General features: G+C 44.6%; 1 protein-coding gene across 1 annotated transcript in view; it reads left to right on the forward strand.

Moving 5' to 3' along the window:
- The window catches only part of PDPK1 (3-phosphoinositide dependent protein kinase 1), a 35,887-nt gene extending 18,788 nt beyond the window's left edge, over positions 1–17,099 (forward strand). Inside the window, exons 6-14 of the mRNA XM_070760965.1 lie at positions 884–981; positions 1,060–1,135; positions 3,459–3,527; positions 5,170–5,266; positions 9,346–9,519; positions 11,016–11,233; positions 12,759–12,816; positions 14,871–15,023; positions 15,798–17,099. Of these exons, the coding sequence (XP_070617066.1) occupies positions 884–981; positions 1,060–1,135; positions 3,459–3,527; positions 5,170–5,266; positions 9,346–9,519; positions 11,016–11,233; positions 12,759–12,816; positions 14,871–15,023; positions 15,798–15,905 (1,051 nt within the window). The 3' untranslated portion in view covers positions 15,906–17,099. The remainder of the gene's footprint in view (positions 1–883; positions 982–1,059; positions 1,136–3,458; positions 3,528–5,169; positions 5,267–9,345; positions 9,520–11,015; positions 11,234–12,758; positions 12,817–14,870; positions 15,024–15,797) is intronic.
- Positions 17,100–18,531: the final 1,432 nt, after the last annotated feature.

The raw sequence follows: 18,531 nt of genomic DNA on the forward strand, positions 1-18,531 counted from the left end.
TTAGGTCTTGAGATATGATAGAACCTAGAAATTTGAAGGTCTCTACTGTTGATACTGTGTTGTCTAGTGTTGTGAGGAGTGGTAAGATAGGAGGGTTTCTCCTAAAGTCTACCACCTTTTATACAGTTTTGAGTGTGTTCAGTTCTAGATTGTTCTGTTTGCATCACAAAGCTACTTGTTCAACATCTACTTATCCATTGGCATCCTTTATCTTACTAATTCAAGATTGGGGCCATCTCCTCAATTTGACGTGGCTAAAATTGCATTAAAAAGCCAGTTTAGTGGTATGGTTTAAACTGGCTTTTTAAGACCATGAGTTCTAATCCTGCTTTAGACCCAAAAGCTAGCTGGGTGACCTCTGGCCAATCACTTCTTCTTAGCTCTAGGAAGGAGGCAATGGCAAGCCACGTTTGAAACCCTTTGCCAGGAAAACTGTGGGGACTAGGAGTCCAGGCAGCTACCGGGAGGCAGCATTGCCTACCAGGTACAAACAAAACAAGAAGAAAGGTCGCATCATGTTTAATGGAGTGTATTCTTGAAAGAAGCAACACTTTTTTCATATCATAAGTAAATAATACTTCACGTCATTTTCAAAGCGTGTACAGCTGTACCTTTTTCCAGTGTTTGGTTGCTTTTCATCCTGCAGTAAAGAGTTTTTAAAATGGAATTTACTGTTAAAAGCGTTTGAGCCCTAGGCCCTCAGTGTGTACTAAACTTTGCTGGTTTGCGTCTTAGTAATGTGTTCTTCCTGATGCTACTGCAATAGCATAGCACACGATTTTGTGGGTTATCACTTTTCAATGCTAAACATTGCGTGAGGAATTAAACACTTCCCTAGGGAGGAAGAGATGATCACTTCCTATAACCATTTTGCTTTTTTTAGGGATCTGAAGCCAGAGAACATATTGTTAAATGGAGAGATGCATATTCAGATTACGGACTTTGGGACTGCAAAAATATTGTCTGCAGATAGTAAACAAGGTGCGTGTCGTTTATCTTTCATTCCCTGAAACAGTCCGTGCGAAGTGCTCTTCCTTACTTCTGTATTTCTTCTTTCAGCACGAGCAAACTCCTTTGTAGGAACAGCACAGTACGTGTCTCCAGAGTTATTAACAGAGAAATCTGCCTGCAAAAGGTGAGCTCTGCAGGTGCATTTAAATACTTTCATGCTTTCTTTTGAGCTGCATTAAGGAGATGACTTTGAGCTCTTCCCATATTCTCGAAGCTTTTTGCATTGTCTTTGTTGGCATTAGATTTTGGGGTGGGTAGATGTCCAGCAGTTGAAAAGGGGTCCTAAAAACTCTCAAATTTATTGAGATTTTCAATGCTGAAAAACATTTGTTCAATAGAACATTCCGAAACAACATTTGCTCTGCCCAGATAAATTAATAATAATAATAATAATAATAATAATAATAATAATAATAATAATAATACAGTGATCCCTCGAGTATCGCGAGGGTTACGTTCCAAGACCCCTCGCGATACTCAATTTTTCACGATATAGTGGTGCGGAAGTAAAAACACCATCTGCGCATGCGCGCCACTTTTCCATGGTGTTTTTACTTCCGCTACATACAGCTCGCCGCCCGCCCGCCCACCGCTTGTCCGCTGCCTGCCCGCCCGCCGCTTGTACACCGCCTGCCCGCCCACCGCTTGTCCGCCGCCCGCCCACCCGCCGCTACCGCCTCTCTCACCGCCGAGTCCTCCTGCAGCAGCGCTGGCGGCCACCGTTCCCCGTAAGCACTCGTCCGCCCGCCACTCGTCCGCCCGCCCGCTCACCGCTACCGCCCCTCTCACCGCCAAGTCCAGCGCTGGCGGCCACCGTCCCCCGTAGGCACCCGCCCCCCCCGCCGCCCCCCCCCCAAAAGAGATGATAGAGGGAGGAAGAGAGTGTCAGAGAGGAAGAAAGAGAGAGAGAAGAGTGGAAGGAAGAGAGAGAGAAATGATAGAAAAAAAGACGTCATCGGGTGAGAAAAACCATGGTACAGTATAGCAAAAAAACCAGGGAGTATTTTTAATTTATTATTTTTTGAAAAATCGCGATATAGCGTTTCGCGAAGATCAAGATCGCGAAAATCGAGGGATCACTATAATAATTTATTAGATTTGTATGCCGCCCCTCTCCGAGGACATAATAAGATAATAAGATATTATTTCTTATTTCTTCTTTTTACCGGAATTCTGCCGGTTGGGCATGCATGGCAAGTGAACAGCCGGCGGCAATGGAGCGAACCTAAAAGCTCCATTGCCGCCACCAGACCGGTGTTGTTGTTGTTGTTGTTGATGTTATTATTAATTAGATTTGTATGCCACCCCTCTCCGTAGACTCGGGGCGGCTCACAACACAACCAAAACAGTTTATAACAAATCTAATAATTTACAATATAAAATATTAAAAAACCCCATTATTAAACAAACATACACACCAGCATACCATACATAAATTGTATAGGCCCGGGGGAGATATCTCAGTTCCCCCATGCCTGACGACAAAGGTGGGTTTTAAGGAGTTTGCGAAAGGCAAGGAGGGCGGGGGCAATTCTAATCTCTGGGGGGAGCTGGTTCCAGAGAGTCGGGGCCGCCACAGAAGGCTCTTCCCCTGGGGCCCGCCAACCGACATTGTTTAGTTGACGGGACCCGGAGAAGGCCCACTCTGTGGGACCTAATCGGTCGCTGGGATTCATGCGGCAGAAGGCGGTCTCGGAGATATTCTGGTCCGATGCCATGAAGGGCTTTATAGGTCATAACCAACACTTTGAATTGTGACCAGAAACTGATCGGCAACCAATGCAGACTGCGGAGTGTTGGTGTAACATGGGCATACTTAGGGAAGCCCATGATTGCTCTTGCACCTGCATTCTGCACGATCTGAAGTTTCCGAACACTTTTCAAAGGTAGCCCCATGTAGAGAGCATTACAGTAGCCGCCATTCCAGCTTATAGCCCATCCCTGTGTGCATATGTGTCTTCTCACCTCACTTGGCTGCCGATTTGGTTCTGGCTCTAATTCAAAGTGCTGGTTGTCAACTTTAAAGTCCCATGTGGCTTGGGACCAGGTTGTTTGAAAGACCATCTTCTCCTGGTCACATCTACCTGACCCACCAGAGTGAGGAGACAGAACGCTGTGAGTCCCTTCTCCTAAGGACCTCCATCTAGTGGGACCAAAAAAAGAGAGAGCCTTCTCTGTGGTGGGTCCCTCCCTATGGAACATCATCCCACAGAGATAAGATGGGCCCCCAGTTTGACCCTCTTTTGCAAGGTCCTGAAGACTTGGTTTTGACTAAGGGTTGTCAAAGATCCTTTGCCAGGAAGGCCTTGGATAGTAGATGATGCTCTGCAGAATTTTTTCCTACATCTGGTGGTTTTGGCAGTTGAAAGCAGACATGACAAGAAGAGGCTAATGTAATATTAACTCCTGTGCTTTGTTTCTTCCCTTTGTCCACCTTGCTGATGAAGTTCTGATCTTTGGGCTCTGGGCTGCATCGTGTACCAGCTTGTAGCAGGGTTACCACCGTTCCGAGCCGGGTAAGGCAATGTCGTGAATTGTACCGGGTTTCCAGCTTTTAGAAAGGATTCCCCAAGTACGATTTGAAAGAGAATGCCCATAAGTGGGAAGCAGAGGAGAAACCGGGTTGGGATTTCTGACAGTGGAAAGACTACCGTGTCTCTGGCTAATAAGGCTCCCTATAGCCAGGCCCTTTGCTTTGGCCTCTCTCTGCTCTGATTAAAGAGACACTGAATGGAAGTTAACACAGAAAACATTCTCATGGACCGTCTAACCACACTCTAGTCAAATTCTGTGTGGTTATGACTGAGTCTTTCTCCTGCCCATTTGTTTGATTTTGGCTAATCCTTGTTTAAGGCTTGGCACCTGCTAACTAGTTTGTTGAATGCTACAGTTGTTGGTTTCATACAGTTTTAAGAAACAAGCTAGTGTTTGGATCACAATGGTTTTGATATATTAAGCCACAGGAGACAACTTTATATTCTGGAGAGAAACATGATTCACCTTGACATAAGCAGAATTTGTTTGTTTGTTTGTTTGTTTGATTGATTGATTGATTGATTGACTGACTGACTGATTTCTTGTTTTTTAAAAAAATATTTTTATTGTATTTTTTAAAAAGACAAACAAAGACGTACAACATTAAACACTCAAGGAGCTGCCATTGCTCCGCTTATCTTAGAAGTCTAACTACTACAAAAAATAAAAACCTAACTATAATCAGATCAATGCAGAAATAGCACACATTTATATTAAGTACTTGTTGAATTTAACTCTATATGTTAATTAAATTTCTTTACCTGTAAAATACTTATTCAAAAAATATAATATAATGAATAGCATATCTAACTTTATCATACTATAAACATTTTAAAACTATTATACTCTATCTTATAAAATTTCAAAACTATAAGTTCAAGAAATTCTAAATTCTTGTTACTTTAACTTTTAATGTTATTTTTAAAGTTCCACCATTCGTATACTTTATTCCATATTTTATAAAATTCTATTTCTACTTGATTATTCAAGCATTTTGTCATCATGTCTAATTCTGCACATTCCATAATTTTTTAATAAACTTCTACGTCCTTTGGTATTTCCTTTTCTTTCCATTTCTGCGCAAATGCAATTCTTGCCGCAACCAGTATATGTATTATTAAGTAAGACTCATTGATTTCTATGCCTCCCTTCTGAGACTCAGGGCGCCTTACAATATATTAGAAATCTAAATAACATTACATTCTAAAAATTCCACAGTTAAAAATTAGACAAACGGGTTCATACGTCATACATCCTACATTCACTCATTGGGCGGGGCAAGATATCAAAGTTTCAATGGCCCCATGCCTGCCGACTAAGGTGAGACTTCAGAGCTATATGGCTCAAGCCACTCTCCAGTTGAATGCATGCAGTGCAGACTTGCATCAACTTTTGCCTGCAGTATAATTTCTTCCCCTACCCCGAGACCCACCCACTTTCTAGCAGAGAGCATTTCCTTGCTGACGGAGAAATATGTTGGAAGCCTCCCTGAGTCCTTGGAGAAGGGCGGCATATAATTTAATTTTAATTTAATTAATTAATTCTAGTGTGATGTGATATGCTTCCCCCCCCCCCCTTTGCTACCTAGGATTTTACATTAATGTGACACTTTTTCCCCTCCAGAAATGAATATCTCATATTTCAAAAGATAATCAAACTGGAATATGAATTCCCAGAGAAGTTCTTTCCCAAGGCAAAGGATCTTGTAGAAAAGCTTCTGGTAAATAAACATACAAAGGTTTGGGAGTTGGGGGGGGGGCGGAGGCGGGTGTGTGTGTGTGTAAATGTAAAGCATTTAACTGTTCCTCAAGTCTCCATCCCCACCTGGTTTGAGTTTGATTACCATCAGAGCTTCCTTTTCAGCAAGTATTTTTTCACATCTTTTTAATGCTTTTTCACAACTTAAATCAAGACTATAAGTCTCAATCTGTTTCTGTTTCCTTTCAAGCCCCCCTGGGCTGCCTGCCCGTCCTTTGTTTTTGCTTTTGCAAGCCTGTCCTGTTGGTAGCTATGTGGAGCAGCTGTTTAAGACGTTCAGTCGGAGCAACCAGACAAAAGTATATACAGTGGTACCTCTACTTAAGAATGCCTCTCCTTAAGATTAGATTAGATTTATTGGATTTATATGCCGCCCCTCTCTGCAGACTCGGGGCGGCTCACAACAATAGTAAAAAACAGTACATAGTGACAAATCCAATGTCCACCAATCCAATTACAATTTTAAGTTAAGAAATTCATAAAACAATCCCAATATATATAAAAAACAAGCACACAATCAATCAAACGGCAAAACAACATGGGCAAGGGGGAGATGTTTTAGTTCCCCCATGCCTGACGGCAGAGGTGGGTTTTCAGGAGTTTACGAAAGGCAGGGAGGGTGGGGGCAATCCTAATCTCAGGGGGGAGCTGGTTCCAGAGGGTCGGAGCCACCGCAGAGAAGGCTCTTCCCCTGGGTCCCGCCAGACGACATTGTTTAGTCGACGGGACCCGAAGAAGGCCGACTCTGTGGGACCAAACCGGTCGCTGGGATTCGTGCGGCAGAAGGCGGTCCCGAAGAACTTTTCTAGATAAGAACCAGGTGTCCAAGATTTTTTTGCCTCTTCTTAAGAACCATTTCCTACTTAAGAACCTGAGCCAGGAAAAATTTCCCAGGAAATTTGAGAGTGACACAAAGGTCTGGCCAGTTTCCTGCCATTCTCCCTGGGTTTCTCTCTCTGGCATAGTGCATGGGAGGCAGCCTCAGAGTCCCTCTTTTTTTTTTAAGCCTTAAACTTTTGGATTTTTTTTATTCCTCTCCCCTCACCTTCTTCCTTCAGCAGCGACTGTCCTCCTCCTCTTCTTCCTCCTCCTCCTCCCACCCAAATTCCGAGCTTTTATTTCTTTCCTAATGGATTTGCACACATTATTTGCTTTTACATTGATTCCTATGGGAAAAATTGCTTCTACTTACAAACTTTTCTACTTAAGAACCTGGTCACTGAACGAATGAAGATCTAGTTATTTTGACTTACAAGGTCATCTTCAGTGGAAAATAAAACGTTCTTTGCTATCCTCAGCAAGCTTTTTAGATAAACAGCCAACATTAAGCAATCAGTGCAGGAATCCACTGACCCCAGGTGGCCATCCAGCCTTTCTTTGAAAACCTCCCATTGTGGATCAGCTGCTTCACTACTTAGAGCAGTGTTTCCCAACCTTGGCAACTTGAAAATATTTGGACTTCAACTCCCAGAATTCCACAGCCAGCGAATGCTGGCTGGGGAATTCTGGGAGTTGAAGTCCAAATATCTTCAAGTTGCCAAGTTTGGGAAACACTGGCTTAGAGAATTCCTCCGGGTGCTCAACTTGGCTCCTTGCTCTTGTTTTCAGCAGAGACAAGTTTACTCCTCTTGCACATGTCGGCCTTTTAGAAGTCTATAGATTTCTACGTCAGCTAGACATTATTATTATTATTATTATTATTATTATTATTATTATTATTATTAAATTTATTTATTAGATTTGTATACTGCCCCACCCCGAAGGCTCACAACAACAATACAATACACAGAGTACAAATCCAATATTAGATACAAAACAAAATTTAAAACCCATAGATATTAAAAACAATCATTACTGCACAATCGCACCATTCTCATGTATTACAGTCAGGAAAAAAGGTCGTGGTGGTGGGGGAAGAGATAGTTATTCCCCCCATGCCTGGAGACATAGATAGGTCTTCAACATCTTGCAGAAGGCGGGAAGAGTAGGGGCAATTCTAATCTCCGGAGGGAGTTGATTCCAGAGGGCCGGGGCCGCCACAGAGAAGGCTCTTCCCCTGGGTCCCGCCAAATGACATTGTTTAGTCGACAGGACCCAGAGAAGTTCAACTCTGTGGGACCTGATTGGCCGCTGGGATTCGTGCAGTAGAAGGCGGTCCCATAGGTATTCTGGTCCGATGCCATGTAGGGCTTTATAGGTCATTAGCAACACTTTGAATTTGTGCCTGGAAACTGATCGGCAACCAGTGCAGGCCGCGGAGTGTGGAACCGTTCCCCCAAGGCCTCACTTTTCAGTCCCCTTAATTATGCCAGTACATTCCTCTGCTAATTTTTTAGGATATGGACAACAAAGAAGGAGTGGCCCATGGACCACACAGTCCGTGACTAGTGATCTCAATTGCTTTGTAGTCAGCCCTTTAATGTGACAAATCTTTCAAATTTATGCTTCACCCCAATGAATGAGTCTCATGGTCAAGTCCCGTTTGAAAGTTTGACAGAACATCCAAGCGTGACTCAAATGTAGAAATTGCAATTGTATAACTTCTGAAACTGAAATGAGGCAAGAGAACATTTTCTCTCTTTTTTTAAAATACAGAAGCTTTAAAGAGCACATAAAACTTAAACAAGACAATAAAAAAGCAAGAGATATAAAGAAGAAAAGACAAAAAAGTACAAGGAAAGAAAACCATAGGAAGCTTCTGCTTTCCTTTGCAGCAAACATAAGTTTGGTTAGCACAGTGTTTCCCAACCTTGGCAACTTGAAGATGTTTGGACTTCAACTCCCAGAATTCCCCAGCCAGCGAATGCTGGCTGGGGAATTCTGGGAGTTGAAGTCCAGATATCTTCAACTTGCCAAGGTTGGGAAACACTGGGTTAGAAGGTTTTCTCTTATGATTTCAGTAAAAAGGCCACTTTTTCCTAAACCACAGTCGTAAGGGTCTTTTTTGCTCTTTTTCATGCAAAAAGTCTGTAAGTAGTTTCCAGTCAGCCATAAATGTCCCCCCACCCCAATCAAAGAGGTTAAATTTAGCCATCTCCAGAGGTACCAGTATCTTCAACCATTCCTCCATTGTGGGGGATGTTGAACCTTTCCATATTTCAGCATAGAATAGTCTCACTGAAGCTACCTCCAAAAGAAGTCTCTAGATTTAATTGCACCAGAATTAAATCAGTTGTAACACCGTCCCTTAGCTGTCTTTTAGGTGAAAACCCACACTGGTCCTCACAAATAGATTATGCAAAATTATTTTCATTCTATCAGCTAGGATTGTCCCCCCTGTTGCTTCCTCCTCTCCAATGAACGTTGGATAAGAAAAGCTGGTACAGGATCCTTTCTGCTTCTCCTCTAACAGGGAGAGAAACTTAAGGGACAAGAGGTGTGTTTAGCATATAGACAAGGGATACAACATAAACCAGGGACATCATTTCCATAGACTGAGATCAGTTTGTTTCTCCCCTACACATAGAAACATAGAAGACTGACGGCAGAAAAAGACCTCATGGTCCATCTAGTCTGCCCTTATACTATTTCCTGTATTTTATCTTACAATGGATATATGTTTACCCCAGGCATGTTTAAATTCAGTTACTGTGGATTTACCAACCACGTCTGCTGGACGTTTGTTCCAAGGATCTACTACTCTTTCAGTAAAATAATATTTTCTCATGTTGCTTTTGATCTTTCCCCCAACTAACTTCAGATTGTGTCCCCTTGTTCTTGTGTTCACTTTCCTATTAAAGACACTTCCCTCTTGAACCTTATTTAACCCTTTAACATATTTAAATGTTTCGATCATGTCCCCACTTTTGCTTCTGTCCTCCACACAACTCCTGTCTCTTCCTCTTTGTTCTCCATGGTTAGCAAACTCACAACCAATGATTCTTTTTCTAAAGCCTTCTAGTTCCAAATTTTTTTTTTCAAAGAACGATTTGATTCTGAGTGTCAGGCTATGTGTGTTTTTGGGAAGGACCCTTCCGAAATAAAACGTCACCTGAAACTGAGTAGTTTCATGGGAAAAGTAACTGCCATTTCTTAAATCAGGTTCTGGATGCTACCAAACGGTTAGGATGTGAAGAAATGGGAGGCTATGGACCCCTGAGGGCCCACCCGTTCTTTGATTTCATCACCTGGGAAAATCTACATCATCAAACCCCACCCAAGCTCACGGCCTACTTGCCTGCCATGTCTGAAGATGACGAGGATTGCTATGGGAACGTAAGTGCCAAAGGGTGACAGGAAGTTGAATCCGATTCCAGATTCCCTCCTTCAGGGATGTGCCTGGATCAGCTTGGAGGTGCCCACTGCATCCTCACAGCCTTCACGTTCGCCCTATCATCCCCCTCAGGGAAGGTGCCTCTTGGAGCACTGACTTCGGTCTCTCTATCCTTCGAGGAGGCTGGTCTTACATCCCTGAAGAGAGTCATAAGAACGTAAGAACATAAGAAGAGCCTTGCTGAATCAGGCCAAAGCCTATCGAGTCCAGCATTCTGTGTCACACAGTGGCCCACCAATTGTCCATGGGGATCTTGAGCAGAACGAGAAGGCAAAACCCTCCCTTTCCCTTGACCCCCAACAAATGGTACTCAAGGGAATCCTGCCTGCCTCAACCAACATAGAAGCGGCACATCGACATCCGTTTCAATAACCACCGATAACTTGGCATCCATGAATCTGTCTAATCCTGCCTTGAAGCTATCCAGGCTGACATTTGTCACGACCTGCTCTGGAAGGGAATTCCATAAACCAATGATCCTCTGGTTTAATAAATATTTCCCTTTATTTGTCCTCACTTTCTTACCTATGAGCTTTAGGGAGTGCCCCCTCGTCCTAGTATTGTGTGAGAGGGAAAAGATTTTTTCTCTATCCACCTTTTCTATTCCATGCATGATTTTATACACTTCAACGTCAGATGTAGGAACGTGAAAAATACATTTTCACTTGGGTCTCAAATCCATCCCTTGGACATTTCTGGGTGGGATTATATTATGGCTGAGCTGAATCCTGGATTGTGGAGCTGCATCTGAGCCACCTGGGTGGCCCAATTGAGAGGGTCCGGCAGAGGCAAGCAGGGCCCTCATTGCGGGGCTGCTGAATCCTCTCCTGATGATTAGTTCTCTGGTGTGGAGCCAGGCCTGTGTGGAGGGGTTCTCTCCCCCCTGCAATGTTCAAGTCTGCTCATGAATTGCTGCATTGCGCCGCGTATACAACATTACTCCTGTTGTGCATATGCCATGCAGCCCAGCACGACAGGTGTTAAGGACTGGTTGTCTGAAAAGACTGCAGATTTGTCCTTTCCCATCAGTTAGAATTGAAAAAGCTTGTCAGAGGGGAAGGAAAACATCTTCAAGAAAAATCAAGAAAGTCCAGTGGCCATTTAAAAACAAAAAAGGCAACTTTGGGATAAAGGCATAAAGTCAGAGGTGGGCTGCTAAGGTAGGATGGTGGCGTGTGCTCGCCCTCTGGGCTCTGGGTGCTAGCAGAGTCCAGCGCAATTCTGCTACTGCACTTGGACAGCCATGGGTGTCCACGCAAGATTTCGCTCCCTGCCCAGGTGCAGTAGCAGAATTGTGCTGGACTCCGCTAGCGCCCAGAGCCACGGGGGTGAGCACATGTCACTGTCCCACCTCTGCATAAAGCCCTGTCATGTCATATGTCTCAGCATCTCCGTATTCAGGATAAAGTGCTAAATGCCGCTTGCTTTTCTTTTGTAGTATGACAACCTCCTGAGTCAGTTTGGCTGCATGCAAGTTTCCACCTCGACCTCTTCCCAGTCACTGTCTTCCCCAGAAATGGGTCCCTTGCAGACTTCTGGAAACAACATAGAGCAATACATCCATGACCTGGACAGCAATTCCTTTGAGCTGGACCTCCAGTTTTCTGAAGAGGAGAAAAGGTTGCTGTTGGCAAAGCAGGCTGGTGGAAATCCTTGGTGAGTCTCAAGAGCTCTTAGTTGAGTTTTCTATGGAGTTTTTAAAATTTTAATCAGTGTAGTTTAAATATTTTAATATACAGTGATACCTCATCTTACAAACGCCTTGTCATACAAACTTTTCAAGATACAAACCTGGGATTTAAGATTTTTTTGCCCCTTCTTACAAACTATTTTCACTTTACAAACCCACCGCCGCTGCTGGGATGCCCCGCCTCCAGACTTCCGTTGCCAGCAAAGCACCCGTTTTTGCGCTGCTGGAATTCCCCTGAGGCTCCCCTCCATGGGAAACCCCAACTCTGGACTTCCGTGTTTTTGTGATGCTGCAGGGGAATCCCAGCAGCGCAAAAACAAGTGCTTCGCTGTCAACGGAAGTCCGGAGGTGGGGTTTCCCAGCGAGGGGAACCTCAGTGAAATTGCAGCATCGCAAAAACACAGAGGTCCAGAGGTGGGGTTTCGAGGACTTCGGTGTTTTTGCAATGCTGCGATTTCACTGATGCTCCCTTCGCTGGGAAACCCCACCTTCAGACTTCCGTTGCCAGTGAAGTGCTCATTTTTGCAATGCTGGGATTTCCCTGCTGGGATTCCCCTGCAGCATCGCGAAAACATGGAAGTCCGGAGGTGGGGTTTCCTATGGAGAGGAACCTCAGGGGAATCCCAGCAGTGCAAAAACGGGCGCTTCGGCTGGCAAAAGGGGTGAATTTTGGCCTTGCACACATTAATCACTTTTCCATTGATTCCTATGGGAAACATTGTTTCATCTTACAAACTTTTCACCTTAAGAACCTCATCCCAGAACCAATTAAGTTTGTAAGACAAGGTATCACTGTATTTTATTTGTTTCATTTATTTATTAATTGGATTTATATGCCGCCCCTCTCCGAGGATTTGGGGCGGCTTGCAACATATAAAAGCAACAAATTCAATAGCTAAATCCAAAAATTAAAACTAAACAAACAAACTAAAATCCCGAGTTGTGTTAAAAATCAATCATACCCATTCAAACAACAGCCATACAAACATTCGTCGTCCAGGGGTCAAGATCTAATCGGCGCAAGCCTGGTGGCATAAATGAGTCTTAAGATTCTTGCGAAAGGCGAGGAGGGTGGGGGCAGTGCGAATCTCTGGGGGGAGCTGATCCCAGAGGGCTGGAGCCCCCACAGAGAAGGCTCTTCCCCTAGGCCCCGCCAAGCGACATTGTCTAGTTGATGGGACCTGTAGAAGGCCAACTTGTGGGACCTCACTAATTGTAAAAACACTACCAAACACTTATTCTTGAAGTCACACATTCTTACTTGATGAGGAGGATGGAGATTCTCAGATTTGTAAGAGATGGATTCAGAAAATTTAATTAATTAAATTTTGTTAATGTTGTTAGGGCTATTTTTCTTGGCACGTGAAAATCGGTCTGAACAGGTGATGTGCCTCTTCTGGTTCTCAGGGAGGTTGTGCTGTCTCATGTTGCAAGTTGGGGTGGCTCATACATAGGATGATGGAATGATGTGCTGTGATGTTTTCTCTTTAGGCACCAGTTTGTAGAAAACAATTTAATACTGAAAATGGGGCCCGTAGACAAGAGGAAGGTAAGTTGCTTGGTCCTTTTGCTTGACCTGCCTTCTGGGAACACAACACCTGAAACCCCCCGAGTTACAGAAGTGGAAACCAGCTGCCCCCCGAATATTCCATTCAGGGAGACAGAATGTGGGGACACCTTCCAGCTCCTCTGCTCCCAGGGTGCCATGGAAGAGAAATGCCTCGGGGAGGAACACTAGGCAAAGGTCACCCTGGGTGTGGTTTAATCCCTGGAAATGGGAACACCTTGAGTTGTGGTGGCCCTAGAGCAGGGATCCCCAAACATTTTACACAGGGGGCCAGTTCACTGTGCCTCGGACTGTTGGAGGGCTGGACTATAAAAAAAAACTATGGACAAATCCCTATGCACACTGCGCATACCTTATTTTGAACTAAAAATCAAAATGGGAATGTACTATTTAGAGGGGAGGGGAGTCTGAAATTCATATATGTTTATGTTTTGTTTTTAATTTTCTTTTGTTAACATCTGATTGGCTATACAAGGTTTTTTTTTTGCTTATAGAAAAATATATAAAGAAAGAAGGAAGCACTTTGGCATAATGGTTAATAAGTTAGAAATATAATTAGTGGTGTACTTTCTGAATCGAGTTGGGGTTTCCTTTTCCATCTGTTCCCAGGGCTTTCTGGGAACAAGACAGGCTGGGTGTGTGTGTGTGCCTGAGATGATTGCTCCCATCAGGCCCTGTTAACATCCTGACCTGGGAGAGAGGCAGCCTTCCAGAGGCCCCCATCCCTTGGCCTGGGAGCAGAGAATCGGATCTCTGAGAAGGCCATTTAGACTTCTTTGCCAGGGCACTCCTGCGTCTCTCATTTGGGGACGGTTGTGTGGCTGTTGCATTTATACTTCTGTGAATGTTAATTTTATGGGTAGAGATACTCACTGGACATATAGAGATACTGATAGAGATACTCTGATAGAGATACCCAAACTACAGTGTTGCCCAGCAGGAAGTAGGATCAACTAATCAGCACGTGGGAGGCACATCACACAACTTGCAGTTGAGATTTGGGAGGCGTGTGTGTTGGCCCATCTACAACCATTTGCAACCTCTGCTTACAACATCAACCCCTTCTCAATGTAACAGTTGCAGACAAATCTAAATCAAGCTTTAATGTCCAACTCTGCATTTTGGAAAGCATTGAATTGTTTCACTTTCTGACTTAAGGAATTTGTTATAGTAGTTGTGGTGTAACAATAGCTTTTTGTGATGCCTTCATTTTCTGGAACTAGATGATGATGATGATGATGATGATGATGATAATAATAATAATAATAATAATAATAATAATAATAATAATAATAATAAAAAACAAGTTCCACTGGAACTTGTGCCGGAACTACCATTTACCAGTGGCAAAGAACTGGTGGGATCATAAGCCCGAAAAAGTGGTTGAAAATGAGCAACCAAAACTACTGTGGGACTTCAGACTGACCGAATTCTGAAGCATAACACACCAGACATCCTGATTGTGGAAAGTATGGATCATCGACATCGCAATCCCAGGGGACAGCAGAATTGAGGAGAAGCAGCTAGAGAAATTAGTGAAATACGAAGATCTAAAAATCGAGCTGCAACGACTCTGGCATAAGCCCGTGAAAGTGGTCCCAGTGGTACTTGGCACGCTGGGCGCAGCGCCAAAGGATCTCAGCGGACATGTGAAAACCATCGGAATTGACAAAATCTCCATCTGTCAATTGCAAAAGGCCGCTTTACTGGGATCGGCAAACATAATTCGCCGCTACATCACGCAGTCCTAAGTGCTTGGGAAGCGCCCGACTGGTGATGAAATACGAAATCCAGCATAGTGATCTCGTTTGCTGTGTTGTATTGACATAATAATAATAATAATAATAATAATAATAATAATAATAATAATAATAGTAGTAGTAGTAGTAATAGTAATAGTAATAATAGTAATAGTAATAATAGTAATAATAGATTTGCATGCCGCAAGGTCCCAAACAGAATCCCCTAGACGTGTATCCACTGATGATGATTTTTGAAGCCTTTAATGGCTCTGGGTGCCGTGTGCTTTTCCACAGGGGCTGTTTGCGCGCCGGCGACAACTGCTGCTCACGGAAGGACCACACCTGTACTACGTGGATCCTGTCAACAAAGTCCTGAAAGGGGAGATCCCTTGGTCCCTGGAACTCCGACCAGAAGCAAAGAACTTCAAGACCTTTTTTGTCCACACAGTAAGTGACCTGCCCGGGCCCGTTCAAGTGGAGTTTTCTTTAATTGCAAATTCTGTGCTGGGATGTTCATCCAAATGATTGTCAGGTGTGTGAGGATGGGGAGGGGAGGGGGCATTTAGCCTATTTTGAGAACAGGAGCTGCAAGAAATCCTTAATCAGGAAGCAAAATAAGCCCAAATGCCAGCAACTCTGAGCTGGTCATTTCCTCTTGCGGGCAGCAGAAAGTAGGAGCAGCCCTGTGGGTCTGCCGTAGGACCCTGGGTGGCGTGTAGAGGGGGAGTCCCGTTGGACAGAAGCTGACACAGAGTTCTCCATGCCTGAAGCCAAACCTGCTGCTGGCAGTATATTAACTAACGGCTGAAATGAACAGGCACTTCCCCTGGCGGGACCCAGGGGAAGAGCCTTCTCTGTGGGGGCCCCGACCCTCTGGAACTAGCTCCCCCCTGAGATTAGGATTGCCCCCACCCTCCCTGCCTTTCGTAAACTCCTTAAGACCCACCTCTGCCGTCAGGCATGGGGGAACTAAAACACCTCCCCCTTGCCCATGTTGTTTTGTTGATTGATTGACTGTGTGCCTGTTTTTTATATATACTGTATTGGAATTGTTTTATGAAATTACTAATTTTAAATTGTATTAGATTGGTGGGCATTGGATTTGTTATTATGTACTGTTTTTTATTATTGTTGTGAGCCGCCCCGAGTTTGCGGAGAGGGGTGGCATATAAATCCAATAAATCTAATCTAATCTAATCACTAAATCTTCTCTACTTACAGCCTAACAGGACCTACTACCTGATGGACCCGAGTGGGAATGCTCATAAGTGGTGTAAAAAGATACAAGAAGTTTGGCGACACAGATACCACCAGAATGCTGCGAAATGAGACTGTCCCCTCAGTGCCCATCTCACTCCTTTGCTGCTAGAGTGCCACGTGCCCCCAGACGGAGGACTCTCCCACGCCTGGCTCCCCTCCAGCTCCAGGGCCGAACTAGTTCTCCTTCTGAGGAGGAGGAAGAGGAGGAGGAGGAGGAAAAGCCCAGCCAGTGGAATTCAGGGTTGCTTTGCTTGCTTTTGTTGCTTCTGGGGGAGCTTCTCCAGCCACCCCAGCCACCCCCCAACTTCTGCTGATATGGATTACATTGGCTTCCGCTGCAAATGAGTGGAGTTTGCGTTGCTGGCTTCGCCCTAGACCAGTTAAGGTAGCCGAGCCCAGATCATGTGGGGCCTGGATTATTACTGTGATCTTCTGATTTATCATGCAACTGTGTTTTGGGGAGCTTGGGAATGTCTCTCTCTCCGTGAGAAGTTGCCACCCTTGATGCTGCTGCCGTCACTTTCCTTTCCAGCTGTTGGGTGCTTTGGTATCCAGCCCTTGTCATCACTCTGGGTGCAAACCCACCAAATCCTACAGGCCGTGTCCAGTGGCAGGATCTCCAAGGATGGTACTTCCAATGCCTGCCTGCCTGCCTCCAAGATGCACTCCGGCACATGTGGGAAGGGGGAGGAACGGGACCCGTGAAATCCTGGCATTCTAGTATCCGGCATTTTTAAAAACATGGAATTTTAATTTGATGCATTACATGTTTAACTGAGCATAAAAAAGTTACCAGCATGATTTTAACTAATACTAAAGGTGAACTAGTTAGTACAAAATCGTATTGACGTAATAAATAGACTCTTCACTTTTTCCGAAGAGGGAGCCAACGGTTTTCTTTCCGAGGTCTGGCAGGGGCAAAGGGTTGCAGGGCCGGCTTTTTGTGTGGCGGGAAAGCCAAACGAAATGCTGTTGTACGACTGATGACTTGATTTGTTGTCTCTTTGTATAATGAGGTGTACAAATATTCCTGTATTGTTCATTGGCCAAGCATTGTAAACCTTTTAGCAACTTTGAAAATATTTTACATGATTTAAATATATTTAAGCCCCTCTATTAATTGGAATAATTGTTGTGTTCATGTAAAAATGTTGATACAGAGGAGGGGAAAATGTATGGTACTTGAGTCATATCTATCATATGTTTCATATTGTTCTTTTGTCTTTTTCCAATTAAACTGTCACGCTCAAACATTTCTTGAAATAGAGGGAAGGTGTTGTTTCCTCGCCCCAAGGATCCTTCGCTCTGTGCAGGGCTGGCTCTGGACCGTCTCACCACCACCCCCTGTTCTGTTCCCACCTCCTTCACCTGCTGAGAATAGGCACCTGAGCAAGTGATGGCGGCCGCTTGGGCTTTCTCTGATCCAACAGACGAAGATGTTGACGCCTCAGTTCAAAGGGATGCTTCTGGCCCAGCACAGAAGGGGCCTCTTTCTGGCAGGAGCCCCTGGGGAGGTTTGCCATGGCAGAGTCAGGACATTCTGGGTTTGGGGCTGTTCTCCCCCAGCATGACTTTGGGCAAGGAGAAACGCCTTTGTTTTGCTCTTCCTGGTCAAGCAGTCAGATACACGCAGAGGTGGGCTGCTAAGGTGGAACAGTGACGCGTGCTGGCCCCCCGTGGCTCTGAGTGCTAGCGGAGTCCAGAGCAATTCTGCTACTGCAGCTGGGCCATGGGCGCCCCTGTGTGCCCACGTGCAATTTCACCACCTGCCCAGGTGCAGCTGCAGAATTGCGCTGGACTCTGCTAGCACTCAGAGCCATGGGGGTGAGCACACGTCACCGTTCCACCTTAACAGCCTGTCTCTGGATATACGTAGCCTGAACGAGATCCTACCAAAACCCTAAAACCAGGAAGGGATTTGGGGAGCATAAGGCATAATTGCGTGATGGAATAAGGGGGCGGCGGGAGGGGAGTTAGTGCTCCAACTGGATTTGCACGTTGCTGATCATTTTCATTTCCTTATTTCAATAACTGAAGAAACCAGAAATGTCCTGGGGGATTGGGCAGGTTTAGGATAGAGTTCAGCTCACTGCTCTAACGCTTTGGAACAAATTTGGAACAAAATGCAGTGGCATAGATGAACTTATAAATGGGTGACGGGAAGTTACGGAAATGGATGCTGGCCTTATTTCAAAAATTATGTAGATGTGATTTGGTCCTCACGTAAGCACAGCATTTGTCCCCTTTTGATAAAAGTGTCCTCCCGCCCCCCGCCCCCCATTTTCTGCACAGTCTGAGAGACAAGATAGCACAGCTACTTTAAAAGCTGCCTGGTTTAATATCGGTTGATTCAATCAACCGATCAGCCTAGAAGCCAGGAATAAATCCAGGGTTTTTTTACTGACCAGCGCAGAGGTGCTTAGCCAGCATAAAGTCCAAAGCATTTTTGCAGCATATTCAATACTAATAGAAACATTAGCCCTGAAAAGGATGAGGAGAGAGAAGAACAAGAAGGTTGGATCTGTTACTACTGGGGAATGTGTTCAAAGTGGCTCCCTCCCTCCAGATTCCGCCAGGCTACGGGACATCATAGGCAGTCCTGCAACTGGTCCCAATTAGATTGTTGCAAATCCAGGAAAGAACTGAAATTTCCCATTGTCCAATAATCTCTTCAAATATCAGTAGCAATTTTGTT

The sequence above is a fragment of the Erythrolamprus reginae genome, chromosome 9 (genome assembly GCF_031021105.1).
Source record: "Erythrolamprus reginae isolate rEryReg1 chromosome 9, rEryReg1.hap1, whole genome shotgun sequence".
NCBI classification, from domain to species: domain Eukaryota; kingdom Metazoa; phylum Chordata; class Lepidosauria; order Squamata; family Dipsadidae; genus Erythrolamprus; species Erythrolamprus reginae.